The sequence below is a fragment of the Chiroxiphia lanceolata genome, chromosome 4 (genome assembly GCF_009829145.1).
Source record: "Chiroxiphia lanceolata isolate bChiLan1 chromosome 4, bChiLan1.pri, whole genome shotgun sequence".
Taxonomy (NCBI): Eukaryota; Metazoa; Chordata; class Aves; order Passeriformes; family Pipridae; genus Chiroxiphia; species Chiroxiphia lanceolata.
The window spans coordinates 59,729,707-59,754,369 of NC_045640.1; the positions used below are offsets into that span (position 1 = coordinate 59,729,707).

General features: G+C 35.1%; 1 protein-coding gene across 1 annotated transcript in view; it reads left to right on the forward strand.

Moving 5' to 3' along the window:
- LRBA (LPS responsive beige-like anchor protein) overlaps window positions 1–24,663 on the forward strand; it is a 399,190-nt gene that overhangs the window by 269,763 nt on the left and 104,764 nt on the right. The window contains 9 exon segments of the mRNA XM_032687089.1: window positions 596–698; window positions 2,569–2,576; window positions 2,579–2,665; window positions 2,668–2,682; window positions 4,961–5,073; window positions 20,098–20,238; window positions 21,401–21,451; window positions 21,453–21,486; window positions 21,489–21,520. Coding sequence (XP_032542980.1) covers window positions 596–698; window positions 2,569–2,576; window positions 2,579–2,665; window positions 2,668–2,682; window positions 4,961–5,073; window positions 20,098–20,238; window positions 21,401–21,451; window positions 21,453–21,486; window positions 21,489–21,520 — 584 coding nt within the window.

Consider the following 24,663-nt stretch of genomic DNA (forward strand, 5'->3'; position numbering starts at 1 on the left):
CTAATCTTGAATGTGGCTGGTAAGTATCAGGCATGTATCTTGTAGAGCACTGTTGTACATATTGACCAACAGAATATTAGTCATATGGATAAACATTTTCCTATTTTGTAGCCTGTAGTTGTACTCTGTGAAGTCATAAATGTCCATTTGTGATACCATAATTAGATTGTTATTTACATTTTTAGGTTGCTGCTTCACTAGTGTCATTCAAATAATTCAAACAAAATATCAAGATAGTATTTTGAAGACGATGTCTTGAAAATACCTAGAAAGTAAATTAGTAAATGTGTAAATATAAACTTTATCAGTTCTAGACAGTCAATCTGTGCATATAGATTTAACTTCCATTCAGAAGGGAAAACAAATGTAAACCTCGTAAGATTTGTAACAGTGACAACTTCTATTGAAATTCCTGTTAGTGGTAAATAAAAGCAGTTCTGGAAATTGTAAAAAAATAAATCTATACTAACCTGAAGAAAACATGTCTAATCTTTTACCTGTTTAAAGCCAAAACTTAGAGCTAAATTTTATTGTGTGAGAAAGCCTAAAATAAAAGGTGTAAAATCATGCTGTACTTCAACTCTTGTGTTCACAGTGGGTGTCATGTTCAACTTCCCTGAGCAAGCAACAGTAAAGAAAGTGGTTAACTGTCTGCCTCGGGTCGGTATTGGTACTATCTTTGGACTGCCCCAGACCAGGTATTTTACAATCTGAGATAATTTTATCTGTCACTTCTAAGAGGTCTTTTTTCATCCGACCAGCCCACATGGTTTGAAGCTTTTACCACCTGCTGGTTTACAGAACACACGCATCCTCAGCCTATCACTTCTGCATGCTATTTGCAATGTGTTTTGCGTAATAACAACTTCTGGATTTGAGATTTTTTCTTTTTGTGGTTTCTGTCTTTTTGGCGGTGATACTCGGTCATCTACCTTCTAAAGGAAAAGAGGTTTCTTCGTGCTTGCCACTCACTAAAATTTAAGGCTGATTGTAGGACTGATTAGCTTTTATGGCAGCATTCAAATATATTAGCTTGACTGTGGCATCCCTGAACCCTCTGTGGTATTTAAACATAGATGAAAATGATTGTTCCTCATCAGAAAGTTATTGTAGTGATGTGTAGAACAACATAAGCTGAACTGGATGCGAAAGACTGATATGCTATGCTTGTCTTTTAGCTCTGGAGGACACTGTTCAGATTTGACGTGGTGAGAAATTAGTATTCCAACTTCAGGCTGTGTGTTTGGATCCTAAACCTGAAGGATATGATTCAGTTTGCTACATCTTTTTTAGCAGAAGATGAGAGCTTGATTACCAGCCATTCTCTGGGTGAAACACAGCAGCACAGTTTAATGTTCACTGAGGGTAGTGGGAATAGAAGTTTTTGAGGTATACCTCATCTCTAGTTGGATTGGCTACCTCTTGTATTCTGATGAATTATAAGCTGTTACAAGTAGATTAATCTCCAAATTTTTAGAATCAGCAGCAACTCTTATGGAGTATCTCAATCGTAGTTTCTTTAAATTTTTATTTTTAATAGATTTCTGTACATAGAAATGGGATTAAAATAGCTGGGATGTTTTCTCTTGTGTTTTGTGGTTTAGCTCTTTTATATAGTCTAGAAAAGAATTTCTGAATTGCAAGTATAGCCATTCTATAAGAACTTCAGGATTTCTATTTACAAATTACTTTTGAAAATTTTTAAATATACATTAAACTATAGACACACTTGCTCAGAATTTCCCATCCATTTATACTGATAGATTTGTTTATAATATAATGCAGTTTATTAGAAAGAATTCAGTTACAGTAACTGTTTCCTTGAATTGTTTGCCAGTACCTGTAAAGATTTGTTAACTAAAACTATACATAGATTTTTTTTTTCCCCTAAATGATGTGGGTTTGGTATTTACAGATGTTTTGTTAGGAACAAAACAGTTTGGGGAATTTTATGATAAGTTCTTCTCTATTTGATTTATCACTCCAAGGAATGACTTTACAATCTTCTTTCACAAACATTAGAAAATCTGGCATCAAATTCTAAAAGTCTTGAGTTATTTATGACTAACTCCCCAACACTGCCCAGAATTTAGATCTCAGAGGATGGACTTTGTAATGAAGTTCTGTCGTCTTATCATTGTTTCCTTTGTTCTCGAGGGATTTAAAAACCTATCCTAAAAGATTAATTTGTTCTTATGTGAAATTTTAAAAGTATTGTAATTTTCTTATTTGATGGTCTTCCATCTCTCTAAATCTTTAGTAACATATTTCTGTAATACATCAAGCTGTCATGGAGCAGCTCGATTTGCACAGCTGTAAAGGTTTCTGTTTGAAATCTTTCAAATCTTGACATATCCATCTGTCAGATGTTTTAAGTCTTTTATTCTTTTTAGATTATAAAACTTTAAAAATGAACTTCAAGTATCCACGTAGCAGTTTGATCTCCAGAGAAATCTAGCACAGACCTAGTAAAAGAATGTGTACAACTGCTACTAAAATCAGATATGTAAAAAGGAAGACCCACCAGGTTTTCTCATTATTTTCTTACAATTTTCTTGGTTTTTTCAGGCGCATTTCTTTGCTAGTCCACGACAGATTTTCAAAGCTTCCAATATGACCCAGCGATGGCAACACCGAGAAATTTCCAACTTTGAATACCTGATGTTTCTAACACTATAGCAGGTATTGCTAATTACTGTACTTAAAAATTATTATGATAACAGAGAAAAGGAGTTAATCGTAACATACTCTCAACAGACGTGGGGCACAACTTGATTTTACTCTTTTAATGAATAGTTTTTTCTATGTATGATTTTCTCCTGAAGAACTTGACAAAAGTATTCACTAAATTTACTTATCCATACTTATATTTGTGTTATGCAAGACTAGAGAGGCATTCATAGTGCTATACTGAACTGTACTTACAATATGTGTCTGAAGTCAGAATGTCATAACTGTTGTGGAAGGACAGGCTCTACATAGACTGTCTGCTATTTAGGAGAGTCTCAAAAATAGTAATTTCTTTATCTTAGTATCTAAGTTCTAATATTCATAAGTACTATCTTCCCTAAATACCGCAGATGCAACAAGTTCTCTATAGGGCTGGGAATCTCAGCTAAGGAGCCGGATATTCCTGGAGCCAATAACTACTACTGTTACAAGATGTATGGTGGTCTCAAAAAAGAGTGCAGCACCTGGATCATCAGTGCTGCCTGTGCTAGGACACCATTCATACATTCCCAAATCCTGATTTGTAACCATGTATTTTGTCCTAACCACTCATTCTGTAAATGCTAACCTATATTTCATTTAACTCATCTTACCCATTAGCTTCTAACCAGCTTGACTTCAGTTAGTAAATGGAGGCTGATTGTTAGGTCTCATGACTTCTCTTTGTTTCCCAGCTTATTTTATCTCCTGTGTAACTCAGAAAATTTCTCAGTTTTCTGCTCTTTTCCGTGGTATTGACAGTGTAGAAAGATCTGTTAATTCCCTTTCAGACTTGGCTTTTGCTAACACGATTGACACAACAAATGCCTCTGCTCACACTAATTACATTTTATACAAATGGTCAGTTTTGCTAGTTTCTGTAATCAGTCATTAAGTCAGAGATGCCAGGATACTGGCAGATTTTTTACAAGTAGGAGTCGATCTCCTTGCCTCATTACTGCTAAAGCTGAATGAGGCAAATCATGACACTGTTTTCAGTGGCTCTAATGAATGATCCCTTTCAGCTTTAAATATTTTTGAAATAATAAATTGAATTCCTACTTAGTTGGTGTTTGAGGTTAAAAGAAACAAAAAGATTAAGTTATAGAAAAGGGAAGGTTGAGTTACCCATGATAGAGAGTTAAAAAATTGAAAGAAATAAAGATAGTTATCACTGTGTCACGTAAGTAGAGTTAATCCTGAATAAGAGATAATATGCAACATAGCCAACCAATTAGGGCAAGAAAGGATCTGATTATACCATTTAAAAATTCTACAAACCAGATTGGAAAAATACTGATGGTGTAAGAAAACTGGAAGAAGAAAAGCTCGGGTAGAAGTTCAGAAAATGTTTTCTGACAACTTTATAGGTTGGATTGTAAAACAATATTCCAGCAGAAGAAGTTAAAACCTGTCCTTGGAGATTCTTAAGACCAGGGTGTACAAAGTCTCAAGAACATACTGATTGAAGATGATATGAATGAATGAGCTTCTGCAACATATCATGAAAGAGACAGGATCCATGTAAAAATTATGCATTTTAAATTAGAAAACAGCTTATGTGGTGGATGTGTATGTATGGTATACATTTATTCTAATTGAATATTTTGTTATACTGGAAGAAGGATAATATTGCCATCTTAGATGCAATGAAGGTGTACACAGGAACCTGCATCCAGAACAAATGTTGTGTTCTGATAACGTTGGGGTATCCATAGATAGCCGGCAAGCCAGAGTAATTCCCCTCGAAGTGCATTCTCTAGGTGAACCAATTATTAATTGAAATAATTTCTCAATCTAAATTTTATCTGCTTCATTTTGGTTTCACATATTGTATTTAATACAGTATGTGAAAATATTGCTTTACTTCTTTAGTATCAACAAAAATCATTGCCTCTCCATTTTTTTTAAGTGTTTCACCTTAAAGAAACAGAAGGCAAGATGACAGAAACAAGGAAAGGAGAAATGCATAGGAAATGAATGGATTTAACTGTCAATCTTACTGTATGCAAAAGAGTTTACAATTAAAGTGAAATGGGCTGCAGTGTTTTAAATTAAATACTAGCAGTTTGTGAACTTTTTCATTATCCTTTCAGTAAAGCAAAGTAGATATTGAAATGATAAAAGGACTGAAATGAATTGCAGTTCTTTTGAGGAGCTCATAAAATTATATTGTTGCATCTTTAGAGATTGGTATTTTAGATAAATATAATTCTTTATTCACAGTGGGTGTTTGTTTGTTATTTGTCAGGTCGAACTTACAATGATTTAAATCAGTACCCTGTCTTCCCTTGGGTTATCACCAACTATGAATCAGATGAGTTGGACCTTACTCTTCCTAGCAACTTCAGGGATTTGTCAAAGGTATTTGTCATCAGATATTTTATTTATATATTTATCACGGTAGCTTGCAGTCTTGTAAATGTTTTCTGCTGTGTTTAATACATTAATGTTGAAAGCACAACATAGAATCACAGCCTTGGTCACATTTGAAAAGGACCGCAGTGGGTCAGCAGGTCCAACCTCCACCAACCTCCACCAGCCATTACAGTGTTTAATTTCTGCATGCATATACTAATAATGGGGATCAGATCATGTAAAAATGAATTGTTGATCTATTATTATTGCTTCTGATTGTATTAGCTTAATAATTGTTGTTGGAAGGTGCTCCTAGTTAGAACATATGCGTTACATTTCATTTCAAATTTTAATGAAATTAGGAACGCTGATGCTGCTGAAGATTAAAAATTAGCTTTTTTCTGTTTTCTCTGATGAGAATTGTGCTTTTTTTAGTAGCAAAGCCTGTGATACCACTAGATTTTAAATACTTCTAAATCCTGTATTCCAGTAAGTAGAAACTTTATTTTTTCACTTCCTCTGTGTGCCCCTTCAGGTATGCTCGAGCAGTGCTACTGTCCTTTGTCAGACAGACATTGTCAGTTTTTAACAACTTTTCCAAACAACTCCCTTCTGGCAGGGTAACCCTGTGGGGTTCTTTTGTCAACACGCCCCCTCACCCACACACACATTCGCAGAAGTGATATTACGCAGCCTGTTTATAGAATGTGATTATTCTCTTTCAGTGGTCTCCAAGAAAGGAGTATTTCATTTTACAAAGTAGAAGCATCTCATTTTCTCTTCGAAAACTGAGTGCACTAATCATCAAACGGGATCTTTTCTTAAAAGTTTGTGGGCAATGCTTGGCACATGGAGCAGTATAACTGATTAGTAGAAAAGTTTAGGAATATATTTTAATTATAGCTTGTTTGTTGCAAAAGTCTTTCATACAAATTGGTAATTTGGTAGAAAAAAAATCCCCACAAAGTATGACAGCTTTAAAAGATTTTGCTTTTGATTTGCAGTTAGTTAAGCTAAACACAGGTCTGTGAAAATCTCCAGGTATTTTTTAGTATCATGTCTATTTGAAGACTACACTGTTGCTTTTGTATGTGTATAATTTTTAGAGGAATAATGTTTTTAAGTCTGAGGCAGAGATTCTGAGGTACTGTCACTGTAACATTTTCTAATAGTGTTATTTAATTTGAATAAATCATTAACTCTGTGCTTTCTCAGAATGTCTGACTGACACAGACCCATATTCATGGTTAAACCTGCATATATTTTATATTTTAACAAATCTTTTGAAGGTAAACAGTATTTTAAAGTAATTTTTCTTGTGGAATTTAATAAATGCTTTATTAATAATCCCCAGGCCAATAAATATCTGAAGGTAATTTACAACTAAAACTACCTGTCAGCAACCTAGAGTACACTTGTGAATTGTACTTAAGTGAAAATTGAAAACTTAAAAGTAACATCAGCTCTGTGTAGCTTGAATTAGTACATAAACTAAATATACTAGTCATTAATGAGTTCCTTAGTCATGACATGATTTTTGCAATGTCATTTTCCATTAACTTTTGTTAAATGATACTCTGCTTGTATCATGTCATTGCTAAAATAATTCCAAACAATCAAAAAAAAAAAAGAATTCTCTGGCTGCTGTAGTTCTGAGGTGTCTCCTTTTAATTGTATTTTCATTTTTAAAGAGTTGATTCATTTAGCACTGTAGTCCTAGTCTTTCTGTCTCCACCCTGAAATAGAACTAAGTGCAGTGTAGAGCATTTTCCCTCATTTTACAGAATTACAGAAATCGCAGAATATTCTAAGTTGAAACTGTTTTAAGTTAGGTAGTGCACTTGTCTCCATCAAGAAATTGGATAGTAAACCTGCTCTATTTCCATGTGTTTTTTTAATTTACAGTGACTGGTTATAAGGATTTCTCTGTTCATGAAAGTAATCTTTGAGGAGAATTACTAAGTATACTTCCAGTTCTGAGGGAATCTTTCTGTTGCTGTTGCCGAGAGAGGTCATTATTTAGGGACATTGCCAAGTGGATGTTACTTAGGTTATATCTGTATCTATGTTTAACTTTCTCAATCATTTGATGGAAAACTGTGAACTTAATACAGCAAATAATTTTTGCAGTATTAGATGTCAGTCATACTGTAGTTTGAGTAGAAAGAGTTCCATTAACGTTATGTAGGCCTTATTACATGATATTCTTGGCAGTTCTTAATCTTCAACAGGAGATTATCAGGGAATTGTCCCTGTTGTTAGGGATTAGTGAGTATTTATACATATATGTATATTTAACAAGAATTTTCATGTATGTTCTGTTAAATGTTGTTGATCAGACAGTGTGTCTTGGTGCTGTTGTGGATGAATGTCAGTCCTTCCCATACACACAGTGAAAGTCTTTATTCCATACCTGTCTCAGATACAGCAGTTCAAGTTTTGGTCATTGTTTTGGCATTTCTAGCAGCATCAACTCTGTGTAGTTTAAACGTTAAACTTAGTGTCAGATGATGAATTTGTGACAAATATCTGAAAGACCTTGCTAATATTCAACTAGGAAAATTTGTGAATGTCATGTATATTGTGATATTTTCATTTTAGCGCTGTTATCTCGGGGATAATGCTTCCAAACAAGTAGTAACTATGTATTGTAACATGTCTGCACTGCTAAAGGTTTTTGAAATATTTAAAGATATTTCACTTAAATTTTTACATGATTTTGACAGTCGTTTACTTTTTTTTTTTTATGCACATCCAGAAACTCAGCACAATGTAGTGCTCCCACTGAGTAAAGAAAAGGAGAACTTTGATTTTGGTCTGGCAGAAAGGATGTCAGGTCAATATTTTCACTTTTTTTGGTACCTAAGAAAATGAAAAATTAACTTTTTAAAAATTTATTTTTAGAAATTGCAAGTTATGGTCAGGTATTATAAAGCATCAAATATAAGTAACAGTTTTGTTAATATATTATCTAGAAGTCCACAGTTAGTACAGATTTAAAGGACTGCAGTGTATAGGTTAAACCAACACTTTATTTAAGCAGCTTCTCATGGCACTGTTTTGAACATCAGTCACACAATGATAAACCAAAGCAACTGAAATGGATTGTGGTTAATATTACTGTCAGCCTGATGAATGCTCCTGACAAATGCCAGGAGTGCACTGCCAGTCTGTTACCCTGCTTTGACTCAAGTGTTTACTTCTTAAGAGGTGACTATGGTTTGGAATGAGTATTACATATTATATTTATAGCTGTATATATTTTATTTATGCAACAGACACAGTTTCCCACCAGAACATATGCCTTTCTCTGCATTACTTTATGTTATTCAAAACCACATTTTTTTTCCTTTTCCTTATTCAGTAGAAGCAACAAATTTTGTTGTGTTTCTAATCTTCAATAGGGAAAAAATAGAAGTAAAAATACCTGGAAAATACTGAGATATGAAAGCGTGATTTTTTACTCTCAAAAGTTTGTTACAAGATCTTGCTGTATGCAAACAGCTGTTAATAATTTTTCTTTCAAAAGGCACAAAATTTCTGTAAGATCATGAGCTGACACTACTAGAAGAAGAAATTTATGCCACTCTTAAATCTTCTTTTGTCTGCACTATAGCTACATGTGTACATAATAATATTTTTATTCTCATTTTTATCATTTCAGTGCAATATTTGCTAAATCATCATCAATTTTATAGTGGCTGTTATGTATGTAATGACTTCTTTTCCAGTCAAGTGTACAAAGGCAACAAATAGCTCTCCCCTTCAGTGAAGTGAGGTATTTAATTGGTATGTGGGAGCCACTGATATAAAATACACTTTGACAGAGGAGAAGTAATAGATTTTTACTATGACAAAGTAGACTAGTTTTGTTGTTCTGATGTCAGCTTCACTGTTCTTCAGCATGCCAGCCTGAATTCTGTTGCAGGGTGCCCATTTCAGGAGCACAAATTCACTGCACATGTAACTTGTGCTGCGTATTTTCCTCTAAGAGGAGACAGAGTGGGATGGGCATTAAATGTGCTTAGTTATCTCTTCTTACCTCTTGGCAAAGAGATAGAAAGTAACAAATATTTTGATGTGCACCTATTACAGTTTTGCAAATTTTTAAAAGAAATCTTTTTTTCTAGAGTAGCATTCTGTGAATATTTCTAGAGTACAGGCATTCTGTGAACCAGTGCTTTTTATGTAGGAAACAAAAATTAACATTTTATTCAGCTCATGCTCCAAGAGACAAAGTGATTTCAGGTTGCTACCGTTTAAAACTGATAAACTCACCAGGATTCAGTGTCCTTCTAAGCATAAAGCATGTTCTCAAAACTGGACACTAAAAGAGGATGAGAGGAACAGTGTGAGAACTAACAATAGTGGGTGCAGCGGTGATGACTTATTTTGATAGGCAATTACATCTGAATTTAGGCACTAAAACCTTTGAGGCTTGACATTGCTGGGCTCAGCATCTGCCCTGGTTGCCTTGTCACTGGTATTTCAGACAGTAAATTTGTCATCTGTACCTGAGACAAAAGATACCACTTATTTAAAAAGCATTCCAAAGCCAAGAATGTGAATCCCTGCCTAAAACAGGACAGGACAATAAATATTTCAGATTTTCTATCCTAATCCATGTTACTTAAGAGAAAATCCATTATATTTTCTAGAATTTTGGATCACCTCCAGAAGGAGTGTTAGAGGTATCTACAGTCAGCCTGAAGCAGTAATATCTGAAAAGGAGACACATTTTTCGTTATTCTGTTTTTAGTCTTTATGGATTTTATATTTTAGCATAAAGTATATTTAACAGATCCTCTTCATTATCAGATAATAAATTTTCATACTCTCTTTGTGAAACACAAGTTGCTTCTTTGAGGAGAGGAACAATGCATCCTCTCTAAAATTATGTACAGAAAAAGGAAGAGTTGAGGGAAATTATTACAGGAACTGGTTTATCATATTGCTGTAGATGTACATTGGATCTCCATATGTGTTTCTGCAAAGGGGTAAACAGACCTAAACATTTGGCATAATCATGTTGGGAGAAATTTTTAGGAGGAGGGAAGCATTCAAGCAGGGAAGCAATACTCTGAGCAGAACCTTTCATGTGATGGTTCCATTTAGGAAACCACGCAAGAGCAAAATCTAGGTGGGAGAATGAAGACCCTTTCTTCCTGATCTGTTCTTTTTGAACATAAGGAGAGAGATATGAAAAGAGGTGGTGGGAAGGGAATTGTAAAGACCCCCTTTAAAGAAGGCTTTGCAAGATTATGAAGTTCTCCTGTTCATATCTCATGACAGTGCTATAATTTTAGGGCTATTATCGACTTTCTTTGTATGGACCAGATAATCTGTTTTGTAGTTAGAAACAGTACAAACTAAAGTGTTGGGTAGTCCGTTATATTCTCATAAAAGGTTTTGACTTAATAACGTTTTTTTCCCCCATTTCTAAATGGGGAAAAGTGATTTTGTGAGACTCTCAAATGCCAGCAACACCCCGACAGATTTCCATCATGGATGAATGATAAAATTGGTCAGTGATTCTTTCTGTCATCTGAGTTTATCTGTTGTATCAATTCCGTCAGCACATTTGCCGAAACTGGGAGACAAAGCTGCAAACGGCCCCATAGGTCTGTGGCTGATCTGCCCCAGTCGTCTGGCTCCTCGGTCCCAATCCCATGTTTGCAGCACCATGGTCAGGGACCCACCCAGAGCAAACCTCGTCTCCGCCAGGACGTGGGGTTCAGCACCACGGACAAGGGCCGCCCGAGACAAAATCGGGCGGAAAAGCAAGAGCTCAGCCACGAGGAAGACTGATTTATTTAAATTAAGTGGTTATTGGATTGTCAAGCCCGACTTAGACGTGGTCCTTAGAGACATTAACTGTTTGGATTTTGGTATCAATTTCTTGTTTCACTTTGAAAGACAGATTTTTTGAGCTGGTTTGTTGGTTTAAGCTTCATGCAGCATTTGTATCTGGGCCTTTTTCATAATAAACATGTGATTTCCATGCATTTTGCAGTAAACACATGCTTTCCATAGCAGCCTGTTCCTCCACAACTCCTGTGGAGACCTGCTGAGGCTGAAGCGTGACCCAGTTGTGTCTCTGAGATAATTTGTCAAAACATGCTTTCTGAAATTCTACTCTTAGTGTAGATAGAAATTTTTTAAATATTCTGATAATTTAGGTTGCTCTTTGGCAATTAAAACCATCCTTTCATAGCATGACCTTTTTCTCCCCTCATCTTCAGTTGGTTATTCTCTGTGTCACACCACCTCCTCTAGAGAACATACAAGTGGATGATAGAGTGCATCTTGTTGCCATTCTTACTTTCTCTTCCCTGTTTTCTTCTTTTCCCACCAGAGGCTTATTTTTTGAAGTCATAAGAAGCATACTATTTGCACTTCAGATGCATGTATCACTTTCTAGAATCACTTAATTATCTTCAAGCAATCTATTTATTTATTTATTTATTTATTTAGATATTAGCACAAAAGGCAAGTTTACAGGATCAAAAGGAATAATTTTGGTAATAAGCCTCATAATCGTAATCCTCCTCTACCTGAAGGAGGAGTTTTGTTTTGAATGCAGAAATACTCAAAGACAAGAAAAACCATAGCTCAAAATTAACCATGGATGTTCAAAATTATATCCTAAGTTTGTATCTGATGTTATTGTCCATCCTGCTCTTGTGTCAATTTTAGGGGCTCTGAACATATGTCATCCTCTAATTGGAAATGAACTGAGGGAGGTTCATGACCTTTTAAATGATCACAAGAAACCATGGGGCACATGTCTGGTCATAAAATCTACTAGCAATCAAAATAAAGTAATTTCACATACATGACTTGAGCCACAGACATTTCAAATATGTATTTTCTGTCTTCCTAATGTAAAGTGAATGTTATTCTCTTGATACAGTCTCTCTTCCGTTTTATATTCATACATTTGAACTCTAGCAGATTATGAACTCGGATTTCTGAACAAGCATTATGGTGGCTAAGTTGAAAGTTGCACTCATATGGGAAATGAATATGAGATTTATCTCACCTAACTGGAGCTGTCTAAAACTGAGTTGGTCAAACTCCTAGTAGCAGGAAGCCTCTTGGGGTCAAAAAATAATCTACGTTTAAAAGTAGTGCTCAGAAAATGAGATCATGGTAAAATAGTGATACTCGTTTAAGAAGAAGTTTGTGGTGGTTCTCGGGATGTGGACTTACTTTGATGGACACATCAGATGATCTTTATAAAACTCAAATATCAACAGACAAAAATGTGGATCAACTGAAGGAAATCGGTAGAAAAAGGTTACTAAGAGAAGGTGATAGGATCCTAAAATATCGAGGTGAATAGTTTAACAAGATTAATTAAAATAATTTACATATCATATCCAGCCAATCACTCAAAACTGCCTCAGAATCAGAAAGGATCACTCCAAAATGGAGTGGTCACTGACATTCCAAAGGTCTGTTCTGCACTTTATGCTGTTCAGCATGTATGGTAATCTGAAAAAGATGAAAAGGGAGCTGATAAAACTTTCTGACAATACCAATCTGTTGGTGGTATTGAAGGTGATGACTGACTAATCAGGAGACCTCATGAAACAGGGAATAAGATGATGGATGAATTCACCTTCGGAGCAAAGCAGTGCATGTGTGAAACAAGATACATTGATGGGCTCTTAGCTGACTTTATATTCAGGATTGATATAATCTGATTGTAATAGTTTTATGAAACAGTACAGATTATGGTAAAAAACTTCTTATACCTCCCCAAATACATATTTCTAGCCTGCTGCCACTCTTTTTGTCGGGCTTGGTGCTTACACGTGGTACAGAGTAATGTATATTTTGTGTGCCCTGACAGGAATCTGCAGAAAATGCGAATTTGTGTCAGCTTTTAGCATGAAGTCCTGTACTGCTAGTACAAACTAGCAGTTTGTTTTTAGTTTTTATGTTTTTATTTGTGGTTGTCTTGTATAGATCTGGAGTTAGGTATAAAGGCTGCTGTTTTCTGTGTCCTGTATGATGTGTTGGCAAAGGAGCATGATCTGTAAAAGGAAGGCAGAAGAGAGAATGTTTTCGTCTCCTGCTATGACTCAAGTGCATGTGGCTTCTCACTAAATCCTGTTCCTCAAAATCCATAGAAGGATTTTTTTTGTTTGTTTGTTTTAAGTAAGTGAATAACAATGCAGGGTTTGCTTTCTCTTGACAGACTATGTCATGAATAGTATATGCCAATGGTTGCTTTTGGCTGGCAGGGTTATCTTCTAAGGCAGGCAGCTACTTAGAGGCCATACCCTCCTCACTGCCTGCAAGCAGCTTGATTTTTCCTCATAATTCCCAGGGACACGCAACTTCCTTTCTCCCTGACCTTTTGGAAGCGTACAACACATAACAACTCTCTTCAGTTTGCTTCCCAGTAGTATTAAGGTGAAGTAATACCTCAGATACACAGTCTGTGACACATTTGGTTGAGCTGAACAATTTGTTAAACCTTAGTGTGCTTAATTAGCTTGCAAGTTTGCAGTTCAGCAGTGCATTGTTTTGCAATCTGCTACAGATGGTTGTAATAGCATTTGATACTATTGTTAGTAATATGAAGGCATGAAGATTTTTCCTTGAAATTCAAATTCCTCCAAGATTTTAGGTGACCTGAGGTATATTCTGTCACTAATATATCACTAAATATTGCTTAATAGTTTTTCTTCCGTTTTTATGCTTAACATTAGTTTATGATCCATTTTTTAAACTATGGAATCCTTTTAACTTAGGAATCTTCTGTGTTTTGCACCATTAAATACTATTTATACTGATATGTCCAGACATTCTAGTTATTAGATCATCTTTAGGTCAGTTTTTCGTGATGGTTCCTGCTGTCTCAAAGGAATATGCATGCTCTTAAAAAAATCTGAAATGCAAGCCATGTATACTAATAGTTTTAATTTGCATGCACATGACTATTTTCTGCTTTTATTCCAGCCCTTTATTGAATACTCAGTTTCCTGAGAATAGGAATTGGAGTTTTAAAAATTGGTTTAGAACTTAATGTGATCTGATAAATTTCATGGCATGATTTCTGGTAAATAAGGATTTTTTTCAAAGAAAGCTTGTAAGCATGTTTCTGTAAAAAAGCTCAGTGGTTTTTAGTATGTATAGATTGTATTAACCTTATTTTCGAAAACGTTGAGATAAGAGGATTACAGGGTTTAATCTCATATGCAGTGTATCAGGAAATCTAGGGATCATACATTTGATAAAAATGCTGATCACAGTCAGCTGGTTATACCTGTCGCTTCGTTAACAGAGCTGCTGGGAAACAGTTGTCTGCACCCTAAGCTGTGCAAGCAAATATTAAATGAGGCGGCTGCTGGCTGATTATCCTGTTTCCTCACCGGTGTAAATAAAAGATATATGTAAGCAAAGAAATCATTTGCATGTAGAAGTTAACTGCAGGTTTTGCTGTGCTGAGTGGACTTTGCTGCTTTTTTGTTTTTTTGTTTTTGTGTTATTTGGTCTTTTTTTGGCGGGCTTTTATTGTCTCATGTGCACAACCCATGTATGTGGGAAGATGCTGAGTCATTTAATATGAGGTGTAAAAGAGGAGCTACTCCAGAAGCTCAGTGTCTTACATGTATGAACAGCCAGTATCAGGAGCCTAGTGAGAAAAGAAAAGAGGGCATGTAAAGCACCATCCTTGCCTTCAGATAACCTCCTACGTTTGGCAACCAGGAGTTTAACTCCTTTGTGAACCACAGAAATAATTTAGACAGTCATGTTTAATGGCCACTGATAGACTGGTGGTCTGGTTGTATTTGGTTTGTTTTTTGTTTGTTTTTTTTAACCTATTTGTATTTGCTCTGCATTGCTCCCTGAAGCAATTAATCTATTACTTGAGAAGGAATCTAATTATATGAGAAGGTATAATTGTCTTTGCTTTGTAAGTAGGGCAATTATGGTTTTTGTTTGTTTGTTCTCTGTGGACCATATGAAGACCTGCTTGCTTGCCACTCATACTTGAAAATTTTTTTAGTTTCAGGTGGACATAGAAAGAACAGGAAGTATTCTTCAGAACTTGTTTTACGTTATCGTCCCATTTCTTTTCCTTGTCCCTATAAATTTTCAAGTGTTACAATTATTTGAAATACTTATATTCAGAATAATGGTTTACAATTACAACTACAGTCATAGTATTCTGCTAACTCTAAAGGCAAGCTGCAGAGAAATTTTAAGGGTGGAAGAAATGCCTTAAAATGGAAGATCTGAAGAGCTCCATGTCTTACATTTATTAAAAAGTGGAATTACAGTCTATAAGTATCTTTGTATTCAGAAAATACTGGGTAAATAAAGACTCTCTGAGATGTCAGAGAGAAGTGTAACAAGATCTCTTTGATAACACACCAGTAAAGTCATAACCAAAATGAAATATATATTTTTTTTCAAATGAGGATCAGAATTATCAGTAGAAAAAGCTTCCAGGAAAAGTAGCAGATTGTCCACGTACTCAAGAGTCAGATGCCTTTCTGGGCAGCAGGTTGGCCAAATACAGCTCATGCTGTAATCAAATGTAAGTAGTTGGGCTCAAAATCATGTAATGGAAAGGCATTTCCCAGTTTGTCATACAAACACAGGGCGAGATGAGATGACCTAATGGTCCCCCTGGTCCTTTAAGCCCAATGAAATACATGAAAAATATCAGTAATGAAAACCAGATAGTCATCTTGAAAATAAGATGCATGGAAACAAACATCATACTTGGCAAGGATGCTACCAAACATAATTCAATGATACAGACAATTGTATTCACGGGAATACAAGTACCTGGTTGGATGTGGATAAGAAAACATTATAAGAAGTCACAAGGAAAAGTGCTTTTTCTTTTTTTCCCTTCTTTTCTTCTATTTTTTTTTTTTAATTTTCTTTATTTGTGTCCCCCCCCCCCCCCACCCCATGGTGAAGACATTTTGAAATACAGATTTCATATAATAATATTCTAATTATTTTTCTAAATCTTTCTACTTGCACTGGTTAACGTAGACTTTATTTCTGGAACTGTCTAATTTTTAGAATTCACAGGCACTTGCACAAATCTGATTTCCAGTAGTTAATTGTTAAGATTTCCTTTTCACCAAAAGAGGCAAAAGTTACCAGTGAAGATGAAAGTATGGTGTCTTGACTACTTATTGTTTGCAGTAATTAAATGCAGTTTAACTACCATAGTACATAGTATATATTCTCTTTCATGGATTTTGAATATCAATGAGTTAAAAACTCTTCCCAGTATTATACTGTGTAGGAAACACTAAAAGTGGCAAGATTTGTTTCAATAACAAAAACATACGTACAAGCCAATAACAAAAGGCAACACGGGTAAGAACAGTGTGTGTCTGTTATTTGGAGTAACACTATTTAAAATATGAAACCACATTAGATAGGAATAAAAAGCACCTCTTTTTCTTCTTAAATGTGGAACTGTAAATAGTTGTACTGTAATTCTTTCTTTACAAGAATTCAATCTGTTTGTTTTAGTTCATTAGCAATTTTCCAAAATATATGTGTTCCTGAACATGAGTGGCAGAACCCAGGAGACTTTCTGCCCTGTGTAGAGGAGCAGTGAACATTCTGCTTTCTTCTGTTGGGTGCAAATGGGCCTCCTCTGAAAAGAAAGGCAAGATGGGTCACTGTTCCAATGTCTGGCACAGAGTAAGACTAAGAACTAACAAATAAAACTGTACACCATAGTGTCTGGACATATTTGACAGCAGTAGATGATAAGATGTGTTTTCTCAGTTATTTTTCAGCAAACCATTTTTCTTTGTTATATCTCAAAGAAAGCAAGCTTGGTCCAAATACTGAGATTTACTATGTTCAGTTCTTGGTAAAAATATGTGGTTATTTATTTTGAGGTATTCCTATATTTGAGAGCCCTCAAAAATTAGTATCAAATGAGTTTGGTGTTTTTGTTGTTGTTTTTTGTTTGGTTGGTTTTTTGTTTTGGTTTTTCTTTAAGAATAGCTTGTAACTTTCATATTTGTAGCACAGGTAACAACAACCACTTTGGGTCAAAAACAGGTAATCATGCCTCTGGAAAAGTGAAAATAGAAACTACTTTACATTAATTCTCTGTCCAGTTTGGACCCTGTTTTTGAATGAACACTGATTTGAAAACCATGCACATCATCATCAATTTTTTTCATTACCATTTGAATACTTAGCAGCCATAAGTGATTTCTCTCTTTATCTTTACTCCCGTAATCTCATCCATTGTTTTTGCCTATTGGAATTTTTCTGTCTCTGCTTTCCATTTTTCCCTCTCTCTCTAAATAAACATTTTTTTGTTGCACTAATATCTAATTTTCCTCTGGGAAAAGAGGTGCTGCAAATAAAGTATGCTCTGAAATTTCAGAGTATGAAAGCTTTTCAGCTCGTTCTTCCTCAGAGGTCTGTAGCCATAGGGGAATTGTGTTGCACAGGGTAAATTTCTGGTCTCACAGCTACATCAAGCATAGCTTAGCTTGGTGTTACTCTTCTTCCCTTGGCATTTACCCACAGGGGAGGGAGTACAGTATGTAATCATGATTCCCTGTTAATTTTGAAATATGAAATAATGGCAGAATTTCAGTTAATTGGGTTTTTTTTACTAACTTAAATGTCAGAGAATATTTGAATATTCCTTGTATGTGCTTTATTCTGTAGTTAACTGTTCACAGTGCAGTGTAACACACCAGAATCACCTCATCCTTAGAAGCAGTTGTCAGAAAAATATGGGCCTGCCTGGTAGAATGTATTAGCCCAATACATTGTCTCCATTTTATTATGAAGCTGCTGGGGAAGCTGTGATATACAGCAGTGTCATTACAGATCTATTGTTAGAAGGGTTCTACAGTCTTCTGTGCACTGCCATTAATTTATAGCAGTAAACAATATGTAGCCCTCCAACTGCAGCAAAGCAGAATCTTTTAATGAGGTGGATGTTATTACCACAATAAATCAGTGCATTCGTGTAATGTATAATTCAATGTGTGTATTCCCACTGTAACTTCTCTGAGTAAGCTGATAGTGTATCATTGTCAGTGCACAGCTCCACAGTTCTTCTTTTTTTTTTTTTCCCTAAGCTTTTTTCATTTGGAGACTTTTTTTATTTGCTTGCAAATAAATGTGACATGTCTTGATAGTTGTCCTGTTGCAGGCTTCAGAAACCAACTGTAACAATAACAGCTAAAATCAATACTGTGGATTCTGGCTATATAGATCTCTGCATGATACCTTTTTTTTTTTTTTGAAAAGAGAATGAAATCAATTCTAATTGGATTTAGCTTTATATTCAAGGAATGTAATTCTATAACTATTGATTTGGGCTATACTCATTTGGAGAGTAATAACAATAGAGGCAGATAAAGAGAATACGTAAATGTTACAGAACCATACAACACAACACTGTTTCTATTTTTAATTTATATAATTTGTCTACCAATGACCTTCTTTCTTCTTTTTCCCCTCAAGCATAGCTGAGTCTTTAGGGAAAATCAGTACAGATGTAGATTCCAAAATGGTCCTTGCAACAAAGAGACTTCTTGGAGTCAATTTCATACTTCCCTGGAATAAATTTGCTAAATCAGATAAAAATCCTTTTATACAAGAGCAACTTCTTTTAAAGGGTTATATTTCAAATTAGTGAACTGCAAAAATTGTAATTAACCTAAGATGTTTTCTTTATCCTACTGCAATGCGAAAGCTGCTCTAAGTAAAAAAGTGTAAGATTAGATCTTAGGTCATTCAAAGATCTAATCTGTCCTAGAAGAGAAAATTCTTAGAAGCTTTTATGCCAAATTTCACGTGAATGGCAAAGAAGCAGTTATTTGAATAAATAATCATCTGAATAGCAGACATAGTTTTTTGCTTGAACTATGCTTGAATTAAAGACTAGATTACTGATACTTTTGTTCAAGGACTTCTCTTTTAAAGTTTTTCCTTACCTTGTAGTGTATTTTAAGTATATTTATTCTTCAAGAAGAGGAAGAAGGAAATTTTTTTCATGTTTATTCTTTGGTTATACTCGAATGCATCCATTGTCGATACAGATGAACGTAATTTACATTAATAATATACAGACAGTGTGCTCAATATGTATATGAGATTGTATTGCATATATATTTTGCATGTATATCCAGAGATATTTTAGATCTCCTACAGCAGTTTACATGTGGAATTGCTAAATTCACTTTTGGGTTTCTCAGTGATTTGTGTGACGTATCCTCATTTTTTTTTCAAATCATGTATGTAAAAGTCTGTTGAAGAAATACACAGCTTTAGATAACAAAATATTATATTTCTTACTTTTAAATAAAACCCTGGGTATTTATCTTCTAGGTAAGCACTGAACAAAGAATAACAGCATTGATGAAAGTATGATATTTTTAGTCATACATATGTTGGTTCTTTTGTCTCAGTGTTTTTATATAGAAATTCTGGTCTTTCATTTGTTTGTTTCAAAGTTTAAAATTTTGCGAATTAAGTGAACTTGTCTTAAGGTTATGAATAGAAGCATAGAAACAAGAGTAGTAGTATCAAAATTCCAAGTCCACTGTTAATATTCTCCCACCCTATCAGTCACTACTTTTTTCTCCAGAAAATACCCAGAGATGTTTCTCATTGTTGCTTACTATTTGCTTGACAGTGTATTCAGCATGCACAATATCCACAGGCACACAAGTTAACACCGGTTTGTCCACCACGTTCCACCGCTAATTGGTTTTTACTCATGGACTTGAGTCAGCAGTAAATAGAAATGAAGCCTATATTAACACAGAAGAGACGTTTTTCCACCCAGCCATGTGCGTGTGCACGGAATCCTCGTTCCAAAATACACGGATCTCTTCAGGCGTTCACAGAAACCAGCATCTGCTTTTGCAAAACACCAAACCCAGACTTCTCCGTGCATGCCAGTGATTCTGCTCAAAAAGAGCAAGGGGAGTATGATGTGATAATAATCACACTAATTTTATTTACTCAATGCATTTATTTTTACAAATCTTGCAGCCTATTGGAGCGTTGAACCCGAAGAGAGCAGCGTTCTTTGCTGAGAGATACGAATCGTGGGAAGATGATCAGGTTCCAAAATTTCACTATGGCACACATTACTCAACAGCAAGTTTTGCACTCACATGGCTGTTAAGGATTGTAAGTATATATTTTACAAATGCTTTTCCTTTTAATTATAATCAAAGCAACAGATGTCTAGGAATGAGTAAACTAAAACTCAATGGCATAGGAGAGTACTGAAATTTTCTAGTAATTGTAATCAGTAGCGTAGAGGAAACATATTCTAAATTTCAAGCAGAAATTTTTGTGGTAGAGCCTTTTCAAATCAGTAAAGCTTTTTCTTCTTAAAAATTGCTTTTTAATATACATTCTTCTACTTCTTTAAACGTGGTTAACTTTCCTTCTTTGCATATTTTCTGACTGGACCAAGTACCAAACATTTGTGGTTCTTAATTAATGTATTTAATTTTCACCTCCTAATGAGTGTAAGTTTTTTTCTGATGATCACGAAATCCCGTGATGTAAACAATTAATTTGCAAAAATCTGCTGCAATTTGTATGGAAGTAACTTTTAAGATGCTACATATTGATAATATTGGTTAAACAATGCATTTTTCTATAAAATTGAAAGGCAATTTATCTCCTAGGAAGTAATTTCTTTGGGAAAGCATTAGCAGCACATCATTAATTAAAGCTTGTTAGAATGTACAAGCATACATAAATCCTTGAAGTAATTTATAGAGCTTAGCTAATTTCAAGCAATTATCCACTAATATGTGCTTAAGTGTTCTTTAACTAAGAGGAGGCTTTTAAATCTTCCAAACATTTTCCTAAATTATAAATTATATATTAAACAATACCAATCCTCAAGCTGTCAGTATTGAATGCTGCCCTTTACATTAAGAGATCACCTTGAACAAAGTAAAATGTGTTATTTTTGTTACATGGTAGTTTTAAAAATATGTAATGTATCAGAGCTTTTTCATGTTGTTGAGAGCAATTTGTGTCACAACTGACTGTAGCTTCTACTCCAGCCTGTATTTTCTTTAGGTTTTGTTTGCTTTCTTTCTGAGTATATATGCATGGAGTAGCAATAAAAGCATTTATTGAATAAGTAAGCATCAGTTTGTATTTCTCATTTTTGGATAATAGAATTAACTCTTTGCTATTAATCTGCATCAGCAAGAAAAATAACATCGTTAACAACCATACCCCACAAGAATAATAAATCCTTTTTTTTTTTACCCTGAAATTTCTAAAGAAATCCATTGTTTTTAATTAATCTTTTATATATATTTAGGAACCCTTCACAACACTTTTCCTAAATCTACAAGGTGGGAAGTTTGATCATGGCAGACAGAACTTTTTCATCTATTTCAAGGGCGTGGCGAATAGTCAACGTGACACTTCTGACATCAAGGTAAAAAATTTCCTGAATGGTGCTAACATACTTTTACTGCTCCTGCCTTTATTGTAGCTGTGAATGTAGGGCCACAGGTTATGAAAAGGGGAAAGAAGAAGACTGGGAGCTGTCCTACCACTTGGGAAAAGATTCAGGCGAGATGACGCATGGTTTTACTTTTGCTAGAATATTTTAGTGTATTCTTTTGTAAAACTATAGCAAACATTTTGAGCCCTGAGACTGAAACAAGGCAAAATTGGCCTTTGTTCTACAGATATGCTTCACTGACTTTTTGTTCCTCAGCACAAGTTTGAAGCCTTTGTAAAGTCATTAGAACTGGTATGGATTTTTAACTACTGAGTTTCATTAAATACTCTGTTCATGCTTCTGCATAATAAGTTAAGAATGTATCAGTTCATATTTTTATGTAATTTTGGCACCAGGCATCCAACCTTATTTTTGGGCAATTTCCTGTGACCTGTTTGTTGTTTGACTGTGGCAAACAGGAGGAGGAGGCTGTGCAGAAGGGGCAAAAACTAGTTTTATGACATAGGGGGTAAGGAGCTGAGAGGAAGATCTGGAGCAGTCTCCAGAAAGACTGTATGCTGGGTAGAGGAACAAAGGGCTACAGTAGGTGGGAACAGAAGATAAATTAATCTTGTAATTAGTTGTTATAGAAAAGACCTACAATTAAGTGGATCAAGAATCTAAGGCAGGAGACATAGAATTCCAAGGGCAGAGGTTTGGATAGCGAGCCACCGAAGGAAGGAATGAGGTAAACAAATGAGTCTGGAATCTGAGGAAAATTTTGAACTGAGAAGAGAAACAAAAGAGGCAAGGATGCTGGCAGCAGTGGGAAAGCTTTGGGGACCTCAAATCCAAGAAGAAGGATTAATGTCAGAGTTGATTTTTTTTAATGGAAGGAAGGATGGAAAAGTGTAGTGTGAAGCAAGTCAGAGGCTAGCTCAAGGATGTCATGCAATAGCAAGAGACCTGAGTAACACAAGATCATTCTGTAAGTGTATTCATAATGAGGAGACAATTTAGGAATGGGTTGATCTGCAAATTAATGGAATGCAAAAATTGCCAGCTGGTAGTGTGTTGAAAAAGTGGTGTCTTCCATCTGCTGAGTCCCACCAATAGAATCAAAGTCAATCAGTGACTAGGGGAATTAATACCACTTACAAAAAGATATAATGTCTGTACAAAATTGGGAAAGAACAATTTAGAAAATACAAACACTAGATTTTTTCAAATTGACTGGGTTTATGGCCTTCATTTCCTTGTAACCTACAAGACTGGCAAATTAAATTTCACAGTGCATTTTTGGGTTTTATTGAGAATAGGGGGAGGGAAAAGGTATCAGTGGTGGACAAATCAAGTATTTAGTTTTTAAAAAGGAAGAAAAAGGGAGCCAAGAAATTATGAGGTGAGCTTAACTACAATTCACAGAAAAATACTTACGCAAATAATCAGACTATATTTAAGTACCAGAAAGATAGCTGGGAGACAAGCAAATGAAACACATGTTTATCAAGGAGAGATTATGTCAAAGCATCACAGTTTCTGATGAGAAAGGTAACAGACCTTATGAACAGAGAAGAAGATGATGATCTTAGTTTTTTACATTGTCTTATGAGTGAGCTGGGATTACTCTGTCTAAAGGAATCCACTGTGTTTGGAGAATAGTTACCAGCAGTTCATTATTAAAATTGAAAGATGTACTGAGTGGAATTCTTCTTGATAATAACAGGTTAGGCCTCAATTCCTATTGATATTAGATTGGAAGGTACTGGAAGTGTAGTGGAATTGGGAGCACTTCTTGCGGAAGGGAAAAATGATTTGAGAAAAGTGTTAGGTGAAGTTTATTAGGGAAGGGTGAGAATTGTAATTTTTATGCAGGTTCTCATACAGTTATAACACAAGGAACAATCTGCTGTGAAAAGGAAAAAAAAATTGTGGGTTTTAGTACATCACCAGTGCATGTGAATTAACAATATTGTGGTATAACAAAAGGTGAGTAACCTTTCATGGAAGATACATCAGCAGGACATAATGTAGCTTTCAAAATGTATGACATAATCTTCAGCTTTGCCCAGCTTTGATAGGGTCTTAGCTGGAATATTATATCCATAGTTGTGGGCTAGTTGGAGAGATCCACACTGGAACGCTAATAACAATGCAAGGTCTTGAAATAAAATGCAATGAAAGATTAAGTAGCTACTCTTGTTTTTCTCTAAAGCAGAGAATGTTGAGGAGGAACTTCAGTCCTTCTATTACACAGGGACTGCTGTAAGAAAAAAAGCAAAAATCTCTGCTGCCCTTGCTGGATAGAACAGGAATTAATGGACTGAAGCGTCAGGGAGATTTTGATTAGATGTGAAAGTAACCTTTCTAACAGAAAAATAAAACCAATGAATTCTTCCCTGGCAATTAGTGTAGGGAGGTTTTTTCAGAAATGGTTTGGTATCTTTTGGAAATGATACATGTGCAGGCTGGTACTGCCTTTAGAGTCATCCCTACTGTTATGGATGATCTCTTGAAGTTACTTGCAGTTTTCTGAGACTGTGAATTGATATGAATTCCATTACACTGCTGTGAAGCATCTGAATGAGTAAGATTGGCTAGAGGAGTCTGTTTGTGAGACTGGATGAGCAACCAGGAAGGGAGATAAGATTTCCATAGGACGTTTAAAGAATCTGAAAGGAAAATGTTTGAAAATGCATAGAACCATCTTCACTGGAAATACCTCTGTCCCTGGTATTCCACTACAGCTGTGAAAAACAAGTCTTCTGAGACTTGAGGCTCTGTCCTGCAAGTGTTTGTGAAATACATGGCTAAAGTCTCCCATGTGCCTCTAGAAATTTTCTACGTGCAGAATTGCAACATTTTAGCTTGCTAGTGCTGGAATTTGTTTAGTACATCAAAGAATGTGAATAAAGTGGAGCACATAATTTTGCTCCTTTAGTCAGTGGCGAGTAGGGGACACAAAGGAAAAAGAAGCATTTATTCCTCTTCCAGCTGAAAAAACTCGTGACATTTAGAACCATTGAGTTGATGAAAAGAAATGATTTCTCCTTGCTTCTCAAGTGAAGAGAATGAATCAGTTGTTGACGCTTGCTGTCCTAAGATTATTGTTAAACTTAGTTGGATGCTTTGTA